This window comes from Falco biarmicus, chromosome Z (genome assembly GCF_023638135.1).
Source record: "Falco biarmicus isolate bFalBia1 chromosome Z, bFalBia1.pri, whole genome shotgun sequence".
Taxonomy (NCBI): Eukaryota; Metazoa; Chordata; class Aves; order Falconiformes; family Falconidae; genus Falco; species Falco biarmicus.
Genome location: NC_079311.1, coordinates 67,124,888 through 67,149,653, shown reverse-complemented (window position 1 = coordinate 67,149,653; position 24,766 = coordinate 67,124,888). Strand labels below are relative to the sequence as shown.

General features: G+C 37.7%; 1 protein-coding gene across 6 annotated transcripts in view; it reads right to left on the bottom strand.

The window, feature by feature from the left end:
• ARL15 (ADP ribosylation factor like GTPase 15) overlaps positions 1–24,766 on the bottom strand; it is a 224,725-nt gene that overhangs the window by 32,799 nt on the left and 167,160 nt on the right. The window contains exon 7 of one of the 6 annotated variants that reach the window (XM_056324803.1): positions 3,731–4,198. The exons of the other annotated variants lie outside the window; for them this stretch is intronic. Within the exon in view, the coding sequence (XP_056180778.1) occupies positions 4,184–4,198 (15 nt within the window). The 3' untranslated portion in view covers positions 3,731–4,183. Of the gene's footprint in view, positions 1–3,730; positions 4,199–24,766 lie in introns of those variants that run through there. 6 annotated transcript variants of the gene reach the window in all.

The window sequence follows — 24,766 nt, the reverse complement described above, 5'->3', positions numbered from 1 at the left end:
TTGACTTTATGTCCCCCAGGTTCCATTTTTTTTTTTTAGCTTTGGTTTGTGCATGGGCATAAAAACTTAAGAAGACTGAAAATCTGTGGCTGACAGAGATGTTCAGGGCCACTGAGGGTGGCATGGGGGCAAATATTGGTAGATTGGTGGATCTCTAGTATTACTGAATTTTTTGTACATTTATCTTATGTATTGACAGAAGGAAACAAAAAGTCCCATTAACATTCCAAAAGTAAGAGCAACCAGGAACATATGTCCTTTCTACTGGATAAAATTGTTTCTGTGTCAGGATGACTTAACTCAAAACAAAATACACACTGACCAAAATACTAGTTCCTGTGGACGTAAGTGGTTGAGCAAAACTTGGCTCTTATCATACAGTCTTAAAATGGCGTTAAGAATCCGTATCTTTTCCTTCGCATATTTCCATGCTTTTTAACCCGTTCCCATAATTTCCATATGGCTTTTTCAGCACAGTTTCACATCACAGATTTTGTTAATGACAAGCATTTTTTCCCTCCGGAATGACTTTTCCAAATCACAGTATGAAGGGATACCTGCACAAAACAAGATCCTATTATATTACAAAATATATTTTTGAATAAAAAAGCTGCTAGGAATCATTAGAAATGACCACCCTGATTTTTCAGGAGCATCCTTCCAGATACAGAATTAGCAAGTCCTCTGTATTTCAGAAGTCTCCCATATTTTAGAACATGTTGTGCACTCCAAAGTGTTGTGGATGGGGTTTTTGCTTGGTTATGCTAGTCCTAGCAAAGGCAACCGGAAATTGTATTTCTGTTTTTAACATGTATATAACATTTATTTTGACCTACCTTACAGAAGTAAGAATTATTTATATTCATTAAATCATTTGAACACTTAAAGCCTTACAAGCTTGTTATTAGAACTTGCGAAGAACACACCTTCGCCAAAAAACTAAATGTATACTCTTCAGCTAAACAGAATAGTTTTTCACGTACTGGAAGGAGACAGTGGCATGTTTCCACAATGTTCTTTCTAAAGCCTTTGTATCACCACAAAGCATATGGCTAAGAATCAACACAATGAGATCAGGCTGAAGTTCACTGAGTGACACGGTGATCTCATTTATCTTTGGTTTGGAAGTCAAGGTTAGGTAGGCTGTATTTTCACATTAACATCTGCAGAGCATTCCAAAATCCTGGCATGGCCAATGACATGTAAGTTCCAGGTTCTGTATTTATCCTCCTCCAATACACATAAATTAGTGTGTGTAGATGGAATCCTTTCACTTCAACTCAAGTACATAATGTACAATAATTTTAGCTGACAAGACTTTCTTCTTCACCTGTTTTTTAAAATTAATTTACAAGTCATTATGATTTTATTCACCATTAAACCCATATATATATATATACACACACACACACCCCCCTCCATAGACATTCTCAACTCATCTACTTGGCAGAAATTAAGACAGGAAACAGCTGACTAGAAAATATAGTGTATTTGCTTATTACACCTCTGTGTTCAACAGGCAAACATATACCTAATAATAAATACTGAATAATAGAGTGAGTGCATGTGTAGATGGTGGGTTTGATCACAAAGCACGCAGGCTTTACTGAAGCTCACAGTTATGTGCTTCCATTCCTCAGTTCCTTCTATATATGGGTAGGATCTGGCCAGCACTGTTCAAGTTTGTCTGGTCAAATAATTTCACTACAGCCTTTTGAATAGTTGAAACTATAGCTGAAACTATTTGTAAGTATACATAACTTGCATTGACTTTTCTTCAATTATATTCTTAATGCAATAGGCTTAATATCCAACTTGGGAAGAATAAAAGTTTGAAAAAACACATTTGTCAAAAACTAAACTTCACTCTGATGTTCCACACAATCCAGGGAAATCTGAGACAGCATATTATTCCACCATATTTCCAGCAGAGTTTAACATCAAAATACCTTCCCATGCAGTTTATACAAAGGCCAGACACAGAGGCAAATGCACAAAGTATGACATTAGCCACACTGCAGCTATTAATGGAATAAATGCAGCAGTCAAAGACCCTCTGAAGATAAAAGCATCACTCTCTCCCGTCTCTGGAAGTCTGCCCAAATCACAGTCATATTTTCATATTTGTCAGCTTTTTTCCCTGCAATCAAAGGGTTTCCTTCATAATAGTAAATAAAAATTAAGTGTTCCTTTTGTGCTTCTAAGTAAAATGGTTTCAGTAATGATGCACACAGTACAGTGTGCAACTTTCTAAGGAAAGATTTACTGCTTCAATTTCAATTTAAAAATTTGTATTCACTGTTAAAAACACTGGGACATGTAATCATGCAAAAATAAAATTTGTTACAAGTGAATTGGTTGCTTTTTCTAGTATCCAGCTCTGTATTTGAGAATTGTCATATTTGCTAATTCATAATCAGAGAAAGAGATTTTATAGTGTAAACATATGTGGAGCAAATCTAAGTCTTCCATAGTCAACAGTAAAATAACGGCAAAAACTTCAACTTAGAATGTTAACTAGATTTGGCCTTAAAATTCTTTCTGCAGGAAAAGTAACTGAGCTAGAAAGGACAGTTATGTCAATCATTGATTTGACAGACTGACAGCTATGTCAGTTATAACAATTTCTGGTCTTCCAGACAAACCACACTTTCTGTACAAATCTCAGCTATTATTGTCTGAATTAGAACCAAACTTTAAGCGAGATATCTGGCCTAGTTTTAAAAATTGCAGAAGCTTCGACATAGGAACAAGCCACTGCGAACAAAGAGTTACTATATATCAGAGCATCATGCTGACAATTTTGCATTTACCCTGGCCCATGACAAATTCAAGACAGTGTACATCCTCTGAGAACTAAGCTCATTCAAATTACTTTGTGTTTGCTGAAGGCTAAGTGGGCATGGACTATGACCATGAATGAGCTGACATGTAGCAAGTTCATATTCCACGGCAATAGTAGGGTTTTTTTCTCCAAGCACTTACTGGAGTATGGGAAATTATGTCCATATTTAACTCCCTCACCACCATATTGAAGAACCCTTTCTATCCAAAATCTTCCATGTATTTACTTGTTTTATTTGATTAAACAAGAAACATAATTTCATATTTAACTAATAGCAAGGGATTCTGCTGCATCTCAAGTCAGATACTGGCTCAAGATCTGTTGGAAATGGGGACAAAACCCACACGAAAGTATTTGGATCTATAAACACAATGCTTTCTATAGCTGAATCAGTAACAGCAGTTACAGTCTTTGGTACTCATAAGCCTTGCTGTCATCATTGCCCAAGAAAGTCTGCTGTCTTAAGGCAAAGCTGAAGCATCAGAGAGAAGACAGAAATGCCAATGTTACAAACCTCATGTCACTTTGTCTGTGCCATGTTTCAGCTCACCATGACTGCACATCAAGTGAAAGGATATGCTTAAGTGGCATTCTTCATTTGCTAACTAACCTCTCTGTTAAAAGAAAAAAAACAACAAACAACCAGAAAAAAAGTGTTTCTGGCGTATAGTAGACCTTCAAATCTCTTCTGGATTCTTTTTCCACATACTGCAACAGTGAGCTATTTTCCGTCCTCCCACTCTCACCCAGAAGCAATGTCTGCTTGTCACTTAGATGGATGCTCATGAGAGATATAAGTAGTAACAAGTTGTTGATTTCAATATTTAATTTATTGAAAGAGCAGAAGCAGTAAGCAAAATTCTATTTGACTACAACCAGTCAGCAGATTAAATACCACCACAAACAAGCCTGTAATGTACCCTTGAAGCGTAAATTAACTAACTACACCTTATAGATCTTCTGCTTTATGCTGCAAGCCTTTACATAATGCATGTCTAATGAAGCTGCAATTTCTCTACACTGGCCTGGACACCTAAATCACTTCACATAATACAGTTGAATTGCTTCTTGCTTGCTACGTCTACAAATCTTGCTATTATTAGCAAATTTGGATTATCCTTGGTGACACACTGTGACTGCAGCTATTCAATTTGGCACACAGGCATGTCTAGCACACACCTTTTTGGAGCCTGGAGTCTGACTCTCAGCTACAAGGGTTAAATTTGGTCTCTCCAGATGTCAGAAGACTTGCAGAACATACCCAGATGTGTGGATACAGGACTTGGAGAAAGTGTATTACGGATTTTGAAGGGACTCACCCACTCTTATGCACCTCTTTCAATGCCAGAGCTCCTGTGAGGGAAGCACAGTGTCAACTGTCCTCATAAGCTGGGACTATTTATAACTAAAAGTCATTATTTCTTTATAATTTCTTTCAAAGTAGTAAGCGTGTCTCAGCTCTAAGACTGCAAAAGTTTGCATTTTTAAACTGTTATCTTTTTCATGTTTTCCAAAAGTTGTGTCAGGTAATACATGTTATTTTTTATGTGAAGTTCAGTGACATTGATTTGAATGCTCAAACACTTCTTGTTATGCGTGTATTTCAACAGTAATTGTACATTTTCATAGTAAGTATGATGAGTAATAACCTCCTGAGCTGGGGTTCCATTCATCCACAGTGCTCTCTCCCGCTGACATCAATGCATTAAATAAAACCAGTTTTTACAGCTATGTTGACTAAAGCTAAGATCTGTAACTTTATTTGCAAAATAAATATATGACAAACCATGAATATGAGCAAATATGTATAAAAAGTGTTCAACCTGCAGAAATTTTCTGCAGATCCAGTACGAAGCCAGAATCAGCATTGCTAATGGCATACAACTCTCAGTGTGGTTGTAGGAAAAAACCCTCGAGGTCCACAAAATCTCTGCAAGCTCTTCTAATTCCAGCAATAAACTCAGTAAGATAAAAATAGGGGCAATGAGAAAACTGAAGTGCAATGTTGATGGAACGTTGCCAGTCACTGCTCTCCTTTATATGGAGATCTTTTGTTTGAGCTCCCCAACTGCTCACTGCTAGAATAAACTGCCTAGACAAATTCCAAGCCTTCAGGTGTTCCACAGGCCAAAGTCAATATTTTAAATACCACCCCAAGAACACCAACAGCACTATTAACTGACAATTTTATCGTGAGTCTCAGGGTATTTGTTGATCTTAATTTTTTCACACCCCAGTCTCCAGAGTCATGCAATGACAAGAAAAACTCACCTGCTCAATTAACTGGAAAGGTTTGCTGGAGACAGAGCCCCTTAACTGAACAGGCTACCACATTCCCTATCAGCTTTGGGTTATGAAGGCAGGTTACAATACAGTTCAATACAATGCATGTTGCAAATATCTAATCACAGGCAGACAAAGGAAGTCTGTATTAAACAGGGCTCTACTCTCAGTCTCCTAAAAAATACAGATGGAAAAATGTTTTTTGGCCATTGATGCTACCTGAATATTGCCAAAAGCTAGGAATCTAACAGGATTCATAACTCGTGCATACTTCACCAAATTTTCTGGTAGTTTTCCTTAAAGTAGAAACAGTATTTTCTTTCTTTTCTTTTGATTGAGCTTCTGCCAGCCAACTTACTTTTGTGCATCATATAGTCCTCCAAAATACAGTGACAGACTGCTCAGACCATCTTAAAAGAAAAAAAGCTTGTGTTGATAGGATTATGACAGCAACAAGCCTGTAGCTCTCTATTCCTGTTGGATTTTAATGCCAGGAGAGCTACCCTAAGAGAAAAGAACTTCAAACTCCCTGGAGGAATGTTTTGCAGGAAAGGAACATTTGAAATCAGATTTCAAATACAATTTGTCCACTGAATCAACAGTACGAAAAGTCTGTTTGAATGCTATAACAAACACATGAAGTACAGCACAGCCAAGAGACTTGACTTTATAAATCATATCATTTTCATTTCCTGAATTAATAACTACAGTGACGCAATAATGGAAACTTTTGTATGCTTTTCAGTTAGATGACCCACAATCGTTCCCTACAGTAAGCATGAGTAATTTCTGACTATTAAAATAATTGTTATATTCTATTGCTATGGTTTGCTTAACATTGTAAGCCAGTTTTCTATTTTAACAAACCGTATTACATTGGCAATAAGACTTTTTACCTTAGCCAATGGTATTGGATGTGATTAATTTCTAACATTCTTTTTGGAAGTCAAAATAAACATTCATTCTGTTTTGTTTGCCATCTCAACATCCTAAGCAGGCTGGCCTTCTCACAAATTCATGCACGAATTCTAATTAACTTTTTCCTTTTTAGAATGCCTGAATTACAATCAGTTAGATTATTTCCCTTTAAACTCCCTTTCATCTAACATTAATCCCCAATTGTTATATTTCATTTAAATGACAATCCCACATTATATTTTAAAGTAAACTTTCAATTAAAATAGACTGTTCAGATTTACAACAGAAGTCATTGATGTGGCAAATGATGACGGGAAAAATGAAGATACCCTTTACAAATTCTATATGCAAAGTACTTACTGTATGATAGGATCAGATCTTAAGATGCTGCCACATCTGATCAAGAAAGCTAGTATGTAAAGTTCTAGAGGGCTTGCTTTAGGATATTATTCTGTAATCACCTGCTGCTCCTTAAGTTACTCTCATCTCAGTATTCTTTTGCTGGTTAGAGGTAGAGTTAATTTGCTGTCTTGGTTTCTGCCATAGATACCTTACCTATGTAGTTAGTAAAACTCCTGAAAAGCTAGATACCTTACAGATTTTCTCGAAGAGAGCTCCTCTGACGGAAAACAAACCTGTGCTTTTGTAGAATAATACACAAAGTAGCTGTGCAAGGTTGGATTCTACTCTGCATATCGCTAACTAATATTCACACATCTGCTTCACACCTTCGATGTCGTAGCTGCTTTCCAGACCCTTGATAAGGGCAGCCTGTTACACTTCAGACAGCAGATCAAACTAGATAGGCCATTTAAGCAAAATAAACACAGAATAGCTTGCTGGAAGTAACCACCACACTGTGAGGCTCAACAGATGAGACGCAATGAAGAAATTCTGTCTACACAATCTGCTTCATCCATTTCTTTTCATAATTAACTTTAATCTTTGCATCCTATGTCTCATACTTAATTTGTTTAATTGGCTGAAGTCTAGAATGGCCTCCAGCTGTCCAGACCACTGAATTAAGAATGCAGTCCTGCACTAGCTCAAAGTACACTGCCCCAGTCTTTGCTCCCGCAGATGTATGCGAGCAGTTATTCACAATGCTTTCTAGTTTGTCTTTGTAAAGTACTTCCCGTTTGACTTGTTTTAATTGCCTATCTTTTATTCTATCCAAGCATTACCTGACTACCAGTGTATTTACCACAAATATACATCTGCTTTGCAAACAATTAAGGTTTTTCTTGGTGTGGATCTTCAACAATTCTGTTCTTTTATTCAGTTACAAGATATACTTTATGTCCTTCCATGACATTAATTACATTACTGTCTAAATTTGCTCCAGTACAATGAAATATCTGCATCTTTCTTTCTGTCCTCCTCTCCTGCATCATATTTTTCTTTATTATGGGTGCATGACCCCATGGTATAAAAGCAGAAAATTTCTGCATGTTTCATCTTAACTTCCCCATGCACAATCCTTGCTGGAGATTTTACAAGGTGTTAAGTTGATTTTCTAGAGTCAGTCCTCTGTGGTACTTAAGTAAATAATCATTTAACCTAGATGTCTAAGAACCTGGTGATTTTGTAACACTCAGAGTCATCGATTTTGACTTCCACAACCAAAACACAACTTATCATAGCTCCTAAAAAGTTTCATGTATTTTTTCTACTTTCCAGCATAGTAGATATACTTGGGCTGTGTACCTGTGGCTTGGGGTGCATGAGCCAAAGTTCCCATGGCTTCATTTCACAATTTACATCAACCAATAGTTACTTGGAAATACCAGTCCCTGAACACTTGAAAAAGGTTCTGTGATAAGGATCTAAGGCAAATTACTTGTCTCTCTTTCCAGCAGAAAAGAGACTTGATGCACTAAAAGACTTAATGTATCTGACTCTGTTCCCCAGTAACTCGGCAGAGGAGACGTGCCTCCAATATATTAAACCTCCAAGTTTCATGAAAATGAACATCTGCAGAGGACTGTAATGCCATTAATGGACCCACTCTCTAAAAGAATGCAACCCAGATCCAAATCCCATTAGAAACTGGAAAATCCAAAGAGGGATGTAACAGCGTACACACTTTTAACTACAGAAAAGCCACAGATAATCCTCAGATCAACTGTAAGACCCAAGTCCATTAGAAGTCCATACCTTACAGAACATTTCCTTCCAGGGTTTTTCTCGTGGTGTCAGTTTTAAGGTAGCATCTGCAGATAGCTCATCTCCCTCATATCCAATTCTTTTATCTGCTTATCTATACTGTTTAATAATTTGAAAGTTTATTTTCTTGGATTTGAGTGTTTTTTCTTGGATTTGCATATCCATGAAGCGAGTCACCCTTCTGTATGACTCTTCTTCCATTATTAAGCAGTAAAAGCTCAATCAAGTTTTTCTAAGTTTTCCTTCTGCTTTTTTTCCTTTTGATGATATCTGCCAGATCTTTAAATCCACTTTCCCCCCAACTGCCCACAAGTTAGGACTTCTGTTTTATCACACTTTTTCATACTTCCCAATTATATTTACCAGATTTAAAATCTATCTTTACACATCCCAGAAAGCCCATCATATTTTCTTCCAGACTGTTCTATGTGATCCTTCCCATTCTTCCGTTATCTCCATATATTGTCAACATCTTTTGGACAGCCTGCAAAGGGATTACTCACTTTCAGGACACTGTTATTTCTACTTACTTAAAAGTACAAGCTTACCACATGTTAATTGTGCAATCCTCCCCCCTTCAGTTTTAGTCATATCTCTTTCTTCTTTCTTGGGCCTCTGCATAGTTATTTCCTCTTTACATTTTACATGTTCTCCTCATTAATTTTTTTCAGCTAAAAAAATCAGATACTACCAATAAATAAAACTAACGAGACAGGTCTCTTGTCTGTTCAGGAAAAAAAAGTCCAACCTTAGTCCAATACTGTCTCTGGATGTAAGTTATTCTCCTGAGACGAACAAGGTGGAGAGACTGTTTTTAAAAGAAATAGTGGCTGCAATCTTTCTGGCCCCAGTAATGAACACAAAGGTGTAACTCCAGGAACAGTTTTAACAATATCAACAAAAATGCTTAAGGAGACCTAGGTAATTTATACTTGACCATTAATAACATCTCGTCATCTGTATTTCCAGATTTACCACTTACTTTCAGAATGTCAGTCTTTAGGTGTAATCAGTTAAAAAAATAAGTAAATAAAAATAATAATTAAAAAAGCAAACTCCCTCCATTCAACACAAGGACAGCAGGGGACAAAGTAGCGTCATCCAAAAATCTAAGTCCCTACCTTTGTATAAAAACATAACACTTGTTTAGATTTTGCAAAAATGAAAAGGTATTTGAACTGTAAAGAATCAGGTATTTGAACTGTAAAGAATCCAATGGGAAGAAAAACTATTATCATGGCAGTATTGGTAAAGTAGTCAATAAGGACTACAAAACTCAGTGTAATTTGTTACTATGCTTCTGTGAGAGTTAGGAATACTGCAATAGAAATGAAAGTAGCAGTCAGCCACAATATTTATCTCAGACGATAATGAATTATCATTTAAATTAAAACATTGCAAGAAAGAAGATATACCACTGTCTCATATTAAAAAAACAACAACCAAGCTTATATTCAATAGTCATTCTGCTCACAATATTTGGCATGCTCATTAAATATATCTGTAACAGCACAGTCCTTCCCAAGAATAACAACTTGCAAACGAAGAACAAGGCTTTTAAAGCTGAAGTCTCGAAGTGAAACTATTACAGAGGTCCTAATTCATGTCTAAACATTAAGCAATTTAATGCATGAAAAATATAAAATTTGTTGCTTGATTCTAGGAAAAAATAAAAGTGGTGGGATAGATTTATCTGGAGATTACTTATGTGAGCAAGAAGTAAAAAATGTTAAGTTCTGTATTCTGCAGCCCTACTAGAGCACTTAAGCAAGAACGGAGAAAGGAGACCTGCATTTTAAGAACACAGTTGGTAATGAGATATGAATTACCCACAGTTCCAAGGGAATCAACTGTGAACAGAATGAAGGAAGCTGCAGAAACTAAAGCTAGCATACACAAGAGTGGTCACATACTGAAAGAGCTTGCCTGCCTGTAACACCAAACCAAAAGCAGTTTCAGGACATAAAATATTGCTGACATACAAGCCCTTTTAGCTCTAAATATTACCCAGCCCACTTTGAATTTCCTTTGGATTAAGGGCTGACTCCCAGTGGCTACTTTTCAAGATTCAAAGCTTTATTTATTTTAGATATTGTTCATAAATTTTCTAAGGCATCCCCACCACTGAGGAAAAATTGCCAAGTATACTAGCAAGTACATCATCTCGGCTCCCTACCACATGGAAATCTAAATGGATAGCTGACTTTCTCCAGACACTTTTGGAGTCAGTCCTGAATGGTAACTAACTATTTCTGATTATGATGCTGAATAGAACGGACAGAAGTAAATCAGAAAAAGCAAAAAAATTATACACCAAGCCTAGTATTAATAGAAAAGATAAATAGTTCAGAGTTGTGAATATTCTCAGGAACTGCAGAGTACTACATACCTATATATTTTTTACATTCAACGGGTATTTTCCAATTTAACAACATGGCAATTACTTTAGATCTTTGTAGGCTTTACTTAAGCTACTACACACTTGGACCCAACACAGTACACTTCTCTCTTTCTGCCGAAGCCAGTTTCTATCCAACGCAACAATATAAATCAGAAAACAGTTTCCAAATCTCAGATTGGAAGAAAATGACCAGCAGTAATTATCAGTAGAATTACTTTAGTGCAGCTCAAGATAATTAGATGCTGTCAGTTTTTGTTGTTTTTGAAGAGATGAAAGTAGCTAGAAAAACACTATGATGCATTTATTATGAACAGAAAGAACATAAACATGGCCCTCCAGTCTTTACAGGGGACGGTTTTGCCAAGTCTCTTTGTATGGCTCTAAAGTGGACACAAAAAGTAAAAAATAACCCTTTATCTGCCAATACTGTATCTTGGTTGAAAAATATGCACGTCACAATAACTCAAGGTGGTGGGTGTAGATTTTTTTCTACAGGCAGATAATGCCTACGGCCATCATGAGAAGCTGGCATTTAGATCTAAATCCTAAATTCTATGACATATGTTTTTATTTTCAGTTTTTCCCCCTCCCTGATTCAAAGCACTGGCAACAGAAATTGCATCAACAGATTTTTGGCATAGCCATGACAGATCCCACATTACAATGAAAAAAAAAAAATCCCCCAAAACCCGTGTGACATTTTCTCTATGAGAGTAGTGAAAGTCCAGTGTATCAAAACATGACATGTCAGACTTTCGATATTACTTAGTTGAATATGTAAAAACCACAAAATGTTGATGCACCAACTATTTAAGTCCAAAGATTTAAGGTCCAGAGAGATCATTAGATCACCTGATTTGACAATCTGCATAACACACACAAGGCATTTCAGACGGCATTTCATGTAAGCACTACAATGACTCGTAACTAACTGGTAACTCATGGACCCGTTCACTGAGGATTCAAAAAACTGGAGCTGAAGAATACAAGCAATACTCCTCTTTCTCAGAGGTACAATCAGATACTACCCAAAAGTAAATGTTATGCACGGGAAGACCGCAAGAGAAACTGCGGAGAGGATGGGAGCAAAGTAATTTAAAATACTTCCGCTAACATTAGCATCTCAAGTCAGCCTATAGCTCAAAGACACGAAAGCCATATCTTAGGTTGCCATGGTAACAAACACCAGATTAAAAAAAATTCACCAGATTAAGCTTTTGTTCTAAATTATAAAAAAAAACCCAACCAACCAAAAACAAAATCAAAAAACTACACCTGTCAACAATTTCCTGGTGTATTCTCTACATCCCATAAAGAGAAAGCCAGGTAAGACAAGACATTTAACTTATGGGTTGTGTCTACAAATAACCTGTACCTTTACCCCAAAGTACTTAGCCTGATTCATAAAGTGTAGAAAAGGGAGAGAGGGGCACGTAGGGCCTCTTTCAGTGCACACACGTCAACTAGAAAGGCTTCAAAAGCTGTAAGGAAAGCGGACTAGAACAAAAGGCGTATGTGAGAAAAGTGTTCTGCATGTGGATGGCTCCTTCCATTAGCTGACATGACGCTTTGGATCAGTAGCACACTGCTGACTATGAGCATCTCACCAAAAGGAAAGAAGAAAAGGTGCTAAGGCCAATGTCCTCTGCTGAACGTACGATTGCCTCACTGATGTGTCTCTCAAGCCTGGTGGAAGTGCATGGCGTTTTAGCTCATCTGATCATACAACCCCCCCCAGGAGCCAAATACTAGGTAAGTTTCCACAGTCACAACACTAAAACCAGAAAGATGTAAAGAACAGTATTTGTCACAGCACCCCAATTTACAGATTTACCATGCCAAGAAAAAAAGTAGTCATCCTGGTTAAGTTTTAGCTTTTTTAGAATAACACAAAATGAATTCTTAAGCCTTTCTAACACTCCTAAGGCAATTCTGAACCCTTTTGTGATCCTGTCTGGAACTGTGACTTCACCTAAGCAAGTTTCCACTGCACCAGCTGATGTGTCAATGTGCACAGAATCTAAAACTGCTCAGAAATTTTTCTTTGTGAAAAAACACCCAAAACAAAAGCCTCTAATTCACCTGTCTTCACTATTTTATTCACATGAAGCAGCTCAAAATTCTTGGAATATCCCATTGCCTAATAAGGACTGAAAATGGCAATGTTGATACTCATACTGTATTTTAACCTCAAGTTTTCAGCTCAGAGCTTATCAAAGTGCTGCAATAACACTTTTGTCAGTTACCCAGCTTGAAATCCTTCATGTCACTGTCAGTTCTGGATAAGTTTTTCTCTTCTCTCGTGCAGTTTAAAAGGGAAGATACAAGGGCAGACAAAAGAAAAAAAAGTTGCAAAAGAAACACAGGTTGACTGGAGGACAGGTAATCATATTTACAAGTAATACTGATAATTAGATTTTAAGAGTGCTGACTAACACATAGTTATATACCTCTCATTTATTTGCATGTTTCAGTGCTACTTTACATCTAGTAAGGGTAAAAAACTTAAGTAAGCAGACAGACAAGTTAAGTAGATACACAAATGAATATCCACACTATGGCAAGATCAGTTCAGGGGTGTAAGAAGTAGGTGATCAAGCATAATTATATTTTCAGCATGTCTAATGAAGTGTCTATCACGACAAAAGGATACCAAAAAAACTCTTCCCTTGACAAAATGAATCCTGCAAAATGATAATTTGTAATAAAAAACTATTCTGAGCAACTTTACACGTAAGGCAAAACGACAAGACTGAAAACTTACTTCCAATACTACATTATTAAACCTTTACCCCCCCCCCCCCCCCCCAGTAGTTATATAATAGAAGCAATACTGGTACCAGTTGTACCTGAAAATATTTTTCTGATGTAGAAAGTAATTCTGGAAGTAGCTGAGTGGTTCCTTCTTCCTATGCCATGCTCTTTAGATCAGACTTATTCCACTTGCAATCACGGGCTTAAATCCCAAGAATTCATTTCTATGCTCTGTCACAAAATACGAGCCCAGTGAAGCTAAAACTTCAACCTGAGCACTATTATCAAAGGAGCTGGGATAACTTAGATTCAGAAAGGCAAAAGAGGAGATATGAAGTTTAAAGTACCAGTAATTCAAACTCAGGCTGGAATTTGACAGCTTAAGTATGATCTTTCCTTGCTGTCTATCCATCAGAGAACTTGCACCTAAGATCCTTTGCAAACTGTGTCAAGTGACTGACCGTAGCACAAATGTCAAAACGCAAGCCAGGTTTGTGTTGACACTGTAGAGTTAACAGGAAAAGCAATCAGAAGAAAACCCACCCAAACGTATTTTATTACAAGGGCAAGCAGATGCAACACTAAGTACATACAAGGAATAGATCTGTTGAGTAAGGTGACATTTTTACATAGTCACTTTTCAAAGTAGAACTACATTTTAAGGGTTTTTGCATATGTTTTACCTAGAGACCTCTGTGATGAAGTGCCAATATCAACTTCCCTTTCTCTTTAGTTGCCAGTTTTATTTGATTTCTTTCTTCAGATACATGCCAACCAGTTTCAACTTGTTTAACAACATTTTTTTAAAATCAGCTGCCTTGCTGGAATGTTGAACTGATGCATGTGTGGGTGAGTTTATAATACATGCAAAAAAATACATTAAAGCAATACAAAGGGTCTGGTTTAAGCCCATAAAAGCAAAGAAATTAAGCATTAAGTCAAAACAGTGGAGCAGACACCTCTTTACATATCATAATACCTTACAAAACCAACCGCCTGACTTGCATAGAAAGTGTTAAGTGGAAGTGTTCTGTCCATTTAATACAGCTGTGGTTTACATGGTTGAACTGCAAAACTAATGGAATATCACAAGCCATATTATTCTTTAGTGGAAGAAGTTATATTTGCAAAGTATTTCAACCTCACATATCATAATATGTAACAAAATTATGTAATGCAATATGTTTGATGATTATATATATATATATGTATGTATTACAGTAAAGTTCTTTTTAGCCAAATTATTTAATAAAATGTTGGTGACATGAGCATAATAAAGGAAAACGGTAAGACCAGGATGTCAGATTTGGGTATACTATTAAAGGAACAAAAGCTGCACCCTGATCTGGAGAAGCGTTACAGTTTCCTAATGAAGCCAGCTTAGGCCCAAAAGCTTGCCTGTTTTCAGGCCCAGACCTCTAAGTCCTCGTAAGTAGCAATCAGAAATCCCTTAGGATATTTCAGTTGCGTTATCTGACCTTTAAGTTACATAGTGACCAAAAAACCTATAGGGTGAGAATAGACCCTCACATAAACCTAATGACAGATACAGTCCCCCAGCAGCGCAGACCCCCACCTAACACTGTGATCACACCAACTGCAAATCCTTGTACTTATGATCTACACTACTTTGTAGCTCCCACAGGGACAAACCATGGAATTCGATAAAACATTAAATAACAACTATCAAGGTGTTCCTTCTGAAAGCTTTTCGTGTTTAAGTGGATTTATTTTTGACTGATAAAATACCACATTCTTGTTACAGGGAAGAGTGAGAAAGAAAAGTTAATGGAATGTTTCTGGGAAAACTTGTAAGATTTTACAGCTCTAACAGTCACTTTAGGATAACTGCATGATCAGCATCACTTTGATACAGAGCAGTTACTTGTGTAAGTCCTATCTTGTGTTTGGGTGCGACGTCTAGTCTACTAGGCACAGTAATAAGCTTGTTTGCAAAAATAAGTGGAAACACACTGAGAGGGTTTTTTTCCCCTCATGTAAAGAGAACTGTTCAGAAGAAACTTGTTCTTCTCTTCCAGGTCTCTTTGCGCCACATCTCTGCCACCTGAGTATTTTCACTGCCTCTGAAGCATGATCAGATGCTTGTGATCTTCTCTAATTCTTCTCTAATGCCTCCGATTTCCACACTTTTCTCCAATACATCTTCTGCAGCAGCTGTCTGAAAGAATCAGTGCAAATTCTTCTGTTGCTTTATGCAAATTGCCCTAGTTTTCACAGCAAAAGACAACAAAAAAGCTACCGACAGTACCTGCCTGGACCTGACTTGGACAATCACCACCAATTTCACCTGTCTGAACTGTTTGTTTTCTGGGGGTGGGGAGAGCAGGAGGGTCCTACTTATTTAAATCGTTGCTCGATTTCTCCATTATGTGAAAGGAATTAATTTTTTTAAATTAAACTCTTTAGGTAAGTAGAAGGTATCTTGCATCAAAGACATCTTAAGAGTGCTCCAACTCAGTAATTCTGCTTGCCTCTGCCTGCCTTACTGAAAGAGTGAATTTAAGGGGAAATACGTGATGGTGAAGCTTGTCTAAACCTGACTGAAGACACTTGGACAAAAGAAAATGGTAGTCTGTGGAATTGTTGTTTACTTTCCCTTTTTGGCATTGTTAGTCTTCTCCTGTCAGTCACTCAATGGTGGATCCACAAAGCAGTGACTCAAGGTTTTCCTCATGCGTTACTTCAGCAGAAGTTCCTGCCACATGGAGTTCATATGAAGGTCTCAGGGGACGTAAAACAACTAGTAGCTGGCACAGATCTGCCCTTAGTGTTTACACACCTTCCACTCTGTAAAAAATAGGAAGTTCCCTCAAACAGTCCTTAGTGATTGCAGACACTGACCTAGCAAGTTGAAAAACTAATGTACCAACAAATGAAGTGTTAGTCATAAAAAGTTGTCAATGCTCATCTGTTACAGTAGTAAGGCTTTATGGATGGTTGTATTTAAACAGCTCAATACTCAAGAAGTCATAGCAGAGCTTAAAAATAGGAGGAATTTCTCCTATATTATACACCCTTTCAGATGCCATGTATTCTTTGACATCACTTGTCTTTTCTGATGCAGGGTTGATCTTTTACAGGTCTGTTTTACGTGCCTTTGGGCAAACTTTGGCAGTATTTGATGACTGTGGCTGCATAAGCCCCTACTTTGGCATGATGGATCTTGTACCCAACTGCAGGGACAACTAACCTATCAGGCACAGTCCCCAAAGAGGTATTCGGAGATGTTCATTAACCACTGAACAAAGATCAGACCCCCAAGTTCAGCTTTGTACTATGACAGCAGATAACCCTTGCCCCAGCTTTTGACTGATCCTTGAAATTTTCAAGCCAATTTGACTGTTTGAATCTCAGTTACTTAAGCATAGTGCTTTCTGCATCCTTCCACTGTACAAGGGCACACACCCATCTGACCTAAAAGCACTCAAACAAAGCACTTTGTCATCACAGCTATAACTTAATTTAAATCACTTGCAAAGCTTCAAAGAAAAACCCACCCTCTTCTAATAAAGACAGCGGACTAACACTAGAATTACTTTAGTTCAGTCATCAAGGTATTTCACAAAGCAGTCCTTCTTTATGTTAGTTTATTGTAATTTGATAAAAAATATGTCACCATCCCAATTTAAGACTTACTCCCCTGATAATTACGCTTCTTTGACCAGCAATTTGACTATTCACCAGCGCTAAGAATAACTGAAGCCACGCTCAACTTCCGTGCTTTCGAAATACAATGTCACATACAGCTTCTAAAGTATTTCTCCCAATATCCATATCCAATCTTTATCCAAATCAGTAATTAAGTTTTGACTATTTTACTAACACATCTGTAAAGGACACAGCTATGACAAAAAAAAAAGAGATCCCAGGTGTAAGAATTAAGAAGCACATTTGCCATAACAGAGAGGAAGGCTTAATGCACATTCCACTCCTGACAATGTCAGCATTAAATTTTAGTAGAGCTCTCAATATGTGAAGATGTACATCAAAAACAACTTTTGGGTTTTGTGTTTTAATACAATGAATTGGAAGGAAGGAATCAACACTGGAATGGTCAGCTTACTTTTTCAAAGTACAGATTTCTTCTCAAATTTACATTTTTTGTTTGCAATACTGTGAAATACTTATGTTAATCTACGCTTAATACTATGTCACACAAAAATATACCTATTTAAATGACAGAATGAAAAAAGGAGTGAAAGAAAATCTCAAATGATTTCATGCCATGCAGACCACTTATTACTTGTCATTTATATGCATTCAAAATGCACAGTTTATGTTCTAAGTTAAATAAGCAAAGGTAAATGCATTAAGAACTTATTTTACATTTAGTTCTGTGGAACTAATTTCTGAGTTCAGGGATGAGCAACTTCCATTTCATTAATGAATAAACAACACTTCCCACTTTCTTCAATGGACATCTTACCTTGATTCTTGAAAAACAATAACACTCAGTTTCAGCAGAAGATATTAGGCAGTCAGAACATATCGGTCAGGTGTCCAAAGCAATATACTTTAAAAAAACAAAACTCTAGTCATTGTTATTCAAACATTTTTTACCCAAATAGCAAGTACACTAAACAGACTGGATTCTTAAGAGTCACACAAAAAAAGAGCTGCACCATGTATTTGGGAGGGTTGGAGGTGAAGAACCTCCAGAAAGGAATCATCAAGACATACTAGATAAAGGAGGAAATAAACCATAAAATTCATCGGCATAAACAAAGTACATACTTTTCCATGCAGAAGCTCATGGCACTCTTCCCACTAGACGAAATGTGGGCATTTTAGCTGTGGTGGAAAATTGACAAAACCAAACCAAACAGAACAAGCCTGAGATCAAGGCACTAAGTACAGCCTGGATTCAGAGCTGGCCTGCAAGCAGCACACGTTTAAAAGAGAAAGCCTACCTTCTACTTGGAAACAACATGTATCTTGGAAACGCATCCTCAAAGTTGGAGTGAAACAATAGAATTTTATTAGAAAGCCTTTACCCATCTCCTTATGAAAGTGACTGACAACTCAAAAAGTTTTGGAAATACTCGTGTCAGGAGGTTACAAATGAAAGGCGCAGAAACAAAGACGGTGTGCCTGGTGACACCAGGACCTGATGAGCCCTTTGCTGTACTGCAGATGGGAGTAATAAGAAAAAAATGTTCCCTAACATCTCCTCACAAATACTATTACTTACCACTCTATGCTATTTCTATTTAAGAACAAAAATAAATGATTGAGCATGTACTATTCGATAATTCAGTGAATAAAAGTTTCAGGACAGTACTAAATGCAGTCTGAATTCCTACTCCTGTTTTTCACTGACAATGTAGCAAAGTATAAAGCTATATAGTTTTAATTAAAAAAATATTCTTTGCTTCTCAAAGACAGACTATTTTTGGGAAGGCTAAAAATCTAACTCCAAGTGATCACTTCTTTATATTTTAGGTAGCGGATTAAAATAGCGTCCACATAAGGATACGAGCGCTTCCATTTTAAATGAAGTCCATCGGCTGCAGCAAAGACAGGCAACAAAATCCAGGTTAGGAGGAGGAACACAGGAGAGTGTGTTGCAGCCTCCCTCTGCCACTGCTGAGAGCCCCAGGGGCTGCTGCAGAGCTCCCAAGGAAGGCAAGTGCAGGTGAGAAATATTACCCTTGTTGAGGTGGAAAACCAGGACATATGGTGTAAAGCCATTAGGGGGGGAAAAAAAAAAAAAGATTAGAAAGTAAGTAACAATTATGTAGGATAACCAGTGGCCAGCAGGGCTCCCTTAGCTTCTCCAGGACCAATGTGAGGGATAGGCTAACTGAAAAGGGGAAAGTAAACACAGTTCAAAGGAGAAGTGAATCTCTCCTCCTTTCAGCTGAAGCTGAAGCTTGGAGGCAGGTATGGCTGGATAACTGGGCTTGCAAGGATGGAAACGTCAGCAGCTTGCCAGTCATGCTGGAGACAATAGAGGAATCATGGCTCACAACGTCAACTAACACATCCAGAAATAAATCACAGAAAATCTAAAATACCTTTATAAAATCAGAATAACCAAAGAATAGGTGATACGGTCACTAACATCTGACAAATGTCAACGCTTTCAAGCCACATCATACAGGAAAACCAGGAATAGCAACCATACAACGTCTATATAAAAATAGGGCCAGACCTCGTGGCTTGCACACCTGTACGAGAACTATATCCATCATCTCACAGCTCCTCATCACAAAAATCCAGCCTGGACCAAGACAAAGTCATGCAAGAATCAGTTTAAAAAGAACAATCTTTCCCAACTTGGAAAAGAAACAAATTAAACCCATATGTTACGTAAGAAACAAGTGGTTTCACAAGCAGCTGAATAAGTAAGACTTGTCTTCCTGTAAAACATAGATTTGTGTCCTGCACTGAGTCTTTGCATATTATGGCATGAACTTGTTTTTCAGGAGAGCTCTCAGAAATACAGAAGTTGGACAAGAGTCAGAAGTTATCGCTACTAGGGCACATAGGCAGGCACACACATGCAGAAAGCACCATCTCATGAGCTTTGTTTTCTTAGGAAACCGTGTTCAGAAACAATTCCTCAAAGCATATTTATTTTGAAGCACAACCTCACTTCTGACATGACAGCAATGAAGAAGGAAATATCACATATTTTAATAATGACAGCTCTCACCACATTCCTGGGACAAAAATCTTAAAATCTGTTTGGGGGATTAGGAAATTTGAAGTAAAAAACCTTGCTGTGATTTTCTAAGGCCTGAAGAATTAAATACCAGGAATAGAGGAAGTATTTAAATTTGTAACTGTTTTGGGATCTCAGAACCCAACTCTCTTAAATTAACTTATCTGAAATTAATAATCTCATCCTTGTACTAATTTAAAAAGGATCACAAAGGAAAAAAGAAATACATTTAGACAATACATTGTTCTTCCATGCTCTCAGTTGATCAACTGATTCCAATCAATTTCTGTACAAACCCAGAGAACTTCATTATGATACTTTCTGTAATAAAATCTTCAGTCACACTGGGACATTTGGGTTCAGAGGGGTAAGCAAAATTGTACCTATGAATCACTGAATATACTTTACTCTGTAATGATCAGGTATTGTTTAATGTATAACTGTAGGAAAATCAAAAAGCTTACAGCAGTATATTCTCAGAACCTAGAATTTCTTCTTTTTTTTTTTAGTTATTTCCAATATTTAGAAATATTATAACAGTTAATTGAAAAACTGAGATTGTGAGAGTCTTGGCTAAAAAATTACCACTCCCAACTGCTTTGAAAAAGATGCTAGCTTTAGTTTTTAGGTTTCAAAATTTAACACTTCAACTATTCTTTGAATACTTTTGTTTCATCTTCAGTATTACCTTACTGCAGAGAACACTAGAACAATATTTTCAATATAAAATAAAACAAAATATTGAGCTATACGATACCCGTACCATTAAAATTGACAGGTTCCCACGACATATTTCAGTTTCAACAAAAGTGGGTTTTTTCTTTTTTAAACAAAGAACTGTTTCAACATAATAAAAGTTGAAAAAGTCCCTCAAATTATCCAAGACCAAAGCAACCCAAGTTTCTTAACCATGGCAGTCAAGATGGAAGAAGAAATAGTAGAATCATAGAATTGTAGAATCATTTAAGTTGGAAAAGACCTTTGAGATCATCAAGCCCAACTGTTAACTGAGGACTGCTAAGTCCAACATTAGACCACGTCCCTAAGTGCCACATCTATGCATTTTTTAAACACCTCCTGGGATGGTGATTCCATCACCTCCCTGGGCAGACTGTCCCAATGCTTGACCACCCTTTTGCTGAAGAAAATTTTCCTACTATCCAATCTAAACCTCCCCTGGTAGAACTTGAGGCCATTTGCTCTTGTCCTTTCACTTGTTATCTGGCACAAGAGACCAACACCCATCTCGACAAAACCTCCTACCAGGCAGTTGTAGAGAGCAATAAAGTCCCCCATGAGTCTCCTTTCCTCCAGGCCAAACACCCCCAGTTCCCTCAACTGCTCCTCATAAGTCCTGTGCTCCCGACCCTTCACCAGCCCCACTACCTGTCTCTGGACACGCTCCAGCACCTCAGTGTCCCCTTGGCAGTGAGGGGCCCAACACTGAACACAAGATTTGAGGTGCAGCCTCACTAGTGCCCAGTGCAGGGGGATGATCACTGCCCTAGTCCTGCTGGCCACACGGTTTCTGACACAAGCCAGAATGTCTTTGGCCTTCTTGGCCACCTGGGCACACTGCTGCATCATGTTCAGCTGGCCACCAACCAACGCCCTCAGGTCCTTTTCCGCCAGGTGGAAGTACGCAGTAGATGCAATGTCCCAACACAAAAGACATCTGGCAGTAGCATGTTTAGACATTTTATTTATTTATAAATTTTTATTTATTTTATATTTATAAAAAACGATTACTGCAGAAGCTGCAGACACACCATTCTTAGAGCACAGAGTGACATGGTTAGGCAAGGTTCACTAGTTGCCTGATTAATCTCTGAAAAAGTCACATCAACAAAATAGTCAACATATAAAGTATTATGATAAGATCGGTAAAATATAAATTGCCATAATTTTAATAATCTCAGATTAATTTAAGGCTTAATATATTTCCTTCTGGCTCACCAGAATCAAAAGACATTTGTACTAGAAACATAGATTTATTGCTTTTTCATCTTAAAAATCTGTCAGACAATACTGGCAAAGATAATAGCCATTAGCCAACAGCATATGCCTACATAAGCACAGGCAAGCTCAAGTCCCTACTGTACCAACAAAATACAGAAACAAAGATGAAGAATTACCCAGTAGTTAAAAACTGAAGAAGTTGCAGGGGTAGGGCTGAACAAGACCTATACTGATTCTTAGACATCAGCATCACCATCCTCCTACAGGAGGGGAAGCAGTCACGCCTTATTAAGAGCTAGAGTAACACCAACAGTTTTGGTAGAGGTTTGACCACGTGGTCATAGCTTCATTTTTTCCTGCTCCTCATGCCAAGTACCATTACAGCCGCAATTTCTTTTGGAATGTTCTTCACACATGCACTCCATAGAACTGAACAGAACAATTTGAGAATTCAGGTTCCTTGTAAGGTGTCACAAGAAACATACAGACTTAAGTGTTTTATATCTCGATCAATGCTCACCTACCATTATTATTCTTCTGCACTGAAAATGAGATTCAATTGTATGTTAAGAAAAGTTTAAGGGCTGATTTTCTAAAGCAAGCAGCTTGCAACTTGAGACACAGCTCAGAAACATATACTCAAGACAAAAAATCTTCAAAGGTCAAAGATTCAATTAAATTCTGCACTTCTGGCATAAGAATTAGGTGTATTACAAAGTATTCAAAAGGACTTCACTCACTTTTATGCTCAAGTAAGACCAATTTATAGTATTAAACACATCTGTCCCAGTATCTTTAGTAACTATGTTTACATAACAAGCACGCTCTGTCTGTCACAGAATATCATAAAACTACTCTTACTTATTCAAGGATCTGAATTCCCTAGGAAATTATATGGAGCCAAACAGTATTATACAGTTTTTCTTAAGCGTTTATGGCAGAACTTCAACTACTCTCCTGTTAATGAAGTGTCCAGAGTTTTTTGTTTCCATGTTTATCTTAAAAACATTAATTTTCAGAAATTAGAAACATGTGACAATAATGACTTCTGCATACTGCCAGAAGCTAAATACAATCTTTATAATGAGAAAGACTAATATTAATGTATGTCCCAGTAAATCAGCTAGATTCACAAAACAAGAAAGTTTCCGCAATCAAAGAGTTGCAAACGCTATAGCCTTTATCAAATAGCCATCCACAGCCCTAAGTCAGAGAATACCTATTCCATTAAGCATTTAACACAGAATCTTTTCCAAGTTCAAAGTCTGATCAAATAGCAAGTGCTCACTTTCTTACGAACAGGTCAGTATTACGACCTCTTCAGCTTAAACAATGTCTCCCCACTGCAGGATGTTGGGCCCTAAGGACTTCTGTACCTCTTTGAAACACCACCAAGGTAAGGCTATTTTTTAAAGAATACCATAAATAATAGTTAAGCCTTAATCCCCATATGAATAGCACTAAATAAAACTTTATTAGACCTCCTAAATTCACAGAGTAGTCACTGGCATAATTTAGGGTGTCTAGACTGACAAGGAGATTCAAATTTTCACTGCATGCAAAACCCATTATATATTACATTTTAGAAACACACACCCACTATATCAGATCCACACATAATTCTGTATACATGCAGTGTCATGAGGATATTGGAACACAACATTTTAGCAGAAGTATTAATGTTCACCATGTTCAGGCCTGCTGACTGTGTTCATCTCAGACGCCCTAGCAATGCAAAAAGCTCTCCCCAAAACAGCTTTTCTTTTAAAAAACTCAAACTACACACACACACGAAGTTCAATGTGTAGCATATTTAAAATATGATATATAGGACATCTTGGAGAACATAGGCACTACAGAGAGTCACTTGGGTAGTTCTTAAACTCACTCCCAAGTTTTGCTGTCGCCTATAGACAATGCAAAAGCAAGCACATGCATTTACTTGTAAAGAAGGGAGGCAAGGGAAAGGATTCATCACATTTTGACAGATTTTTTAATGTAGAATGTGTTTTTTTCTGTTTTTTGGAGGTTTGTTTTGGAGACAAGTGCACAGGTGCCAACTCTTTAAACATCTCTCAAAGACAATGGTCAAAACCTGGAAGCTGCCGAGCTTCCAAGTGTGGTGAACTGCAGCTGAATGCAACAGTGCGCAGCTACAGAGCATCCCCTCCCCTACCGGCAAGCACCTTGTGGGGCTGGGGGCTGCAGAAGGCAGCTCAGTGCCACATGTGGGGTGGTGGCTGTGCTGCCAGCGCTGCCTGCGGCTGAGCTGTGCATGAAGATGACTGATTCTTTAACTCTGCTGTCAGCGCGACATGTCAGCTCCTTCCCCAGGCATGCCAGAGGTTTCCTCTCCCACAATCTGCTGGCATAACTACTCAAGTAATTACTTGCTTGTTTAGTTCAGTTAGAATGATCCGGGCTAGCTTCAACATCAGTGCTACACTTTTAAATATTTTTTTTTTTATTATTTTTTAAGTCTACAGATGGAACGGGGGTGGTGAGCAACCACATGGGTTATGCCACTGGTGGCAACTGGGGCAGCGGTAGGGAAGTTTGGGGCAGGCAGGCACACAAGGTGAGCAGAGGGAGATGTGGGTGTGGGACAAGTGACCCCTTCTCAGCTGCAGGAGAAGAGGGCCAGCAGCCAGAAATAGGAAGGAGGAGGAGGAAGAGGGAAGGGAAAGGCTGAAGCCCAGTGGTACGTGCATGCAGCGACCCAGTACCAGCAGGATGGCTCAGGATCTTCAAT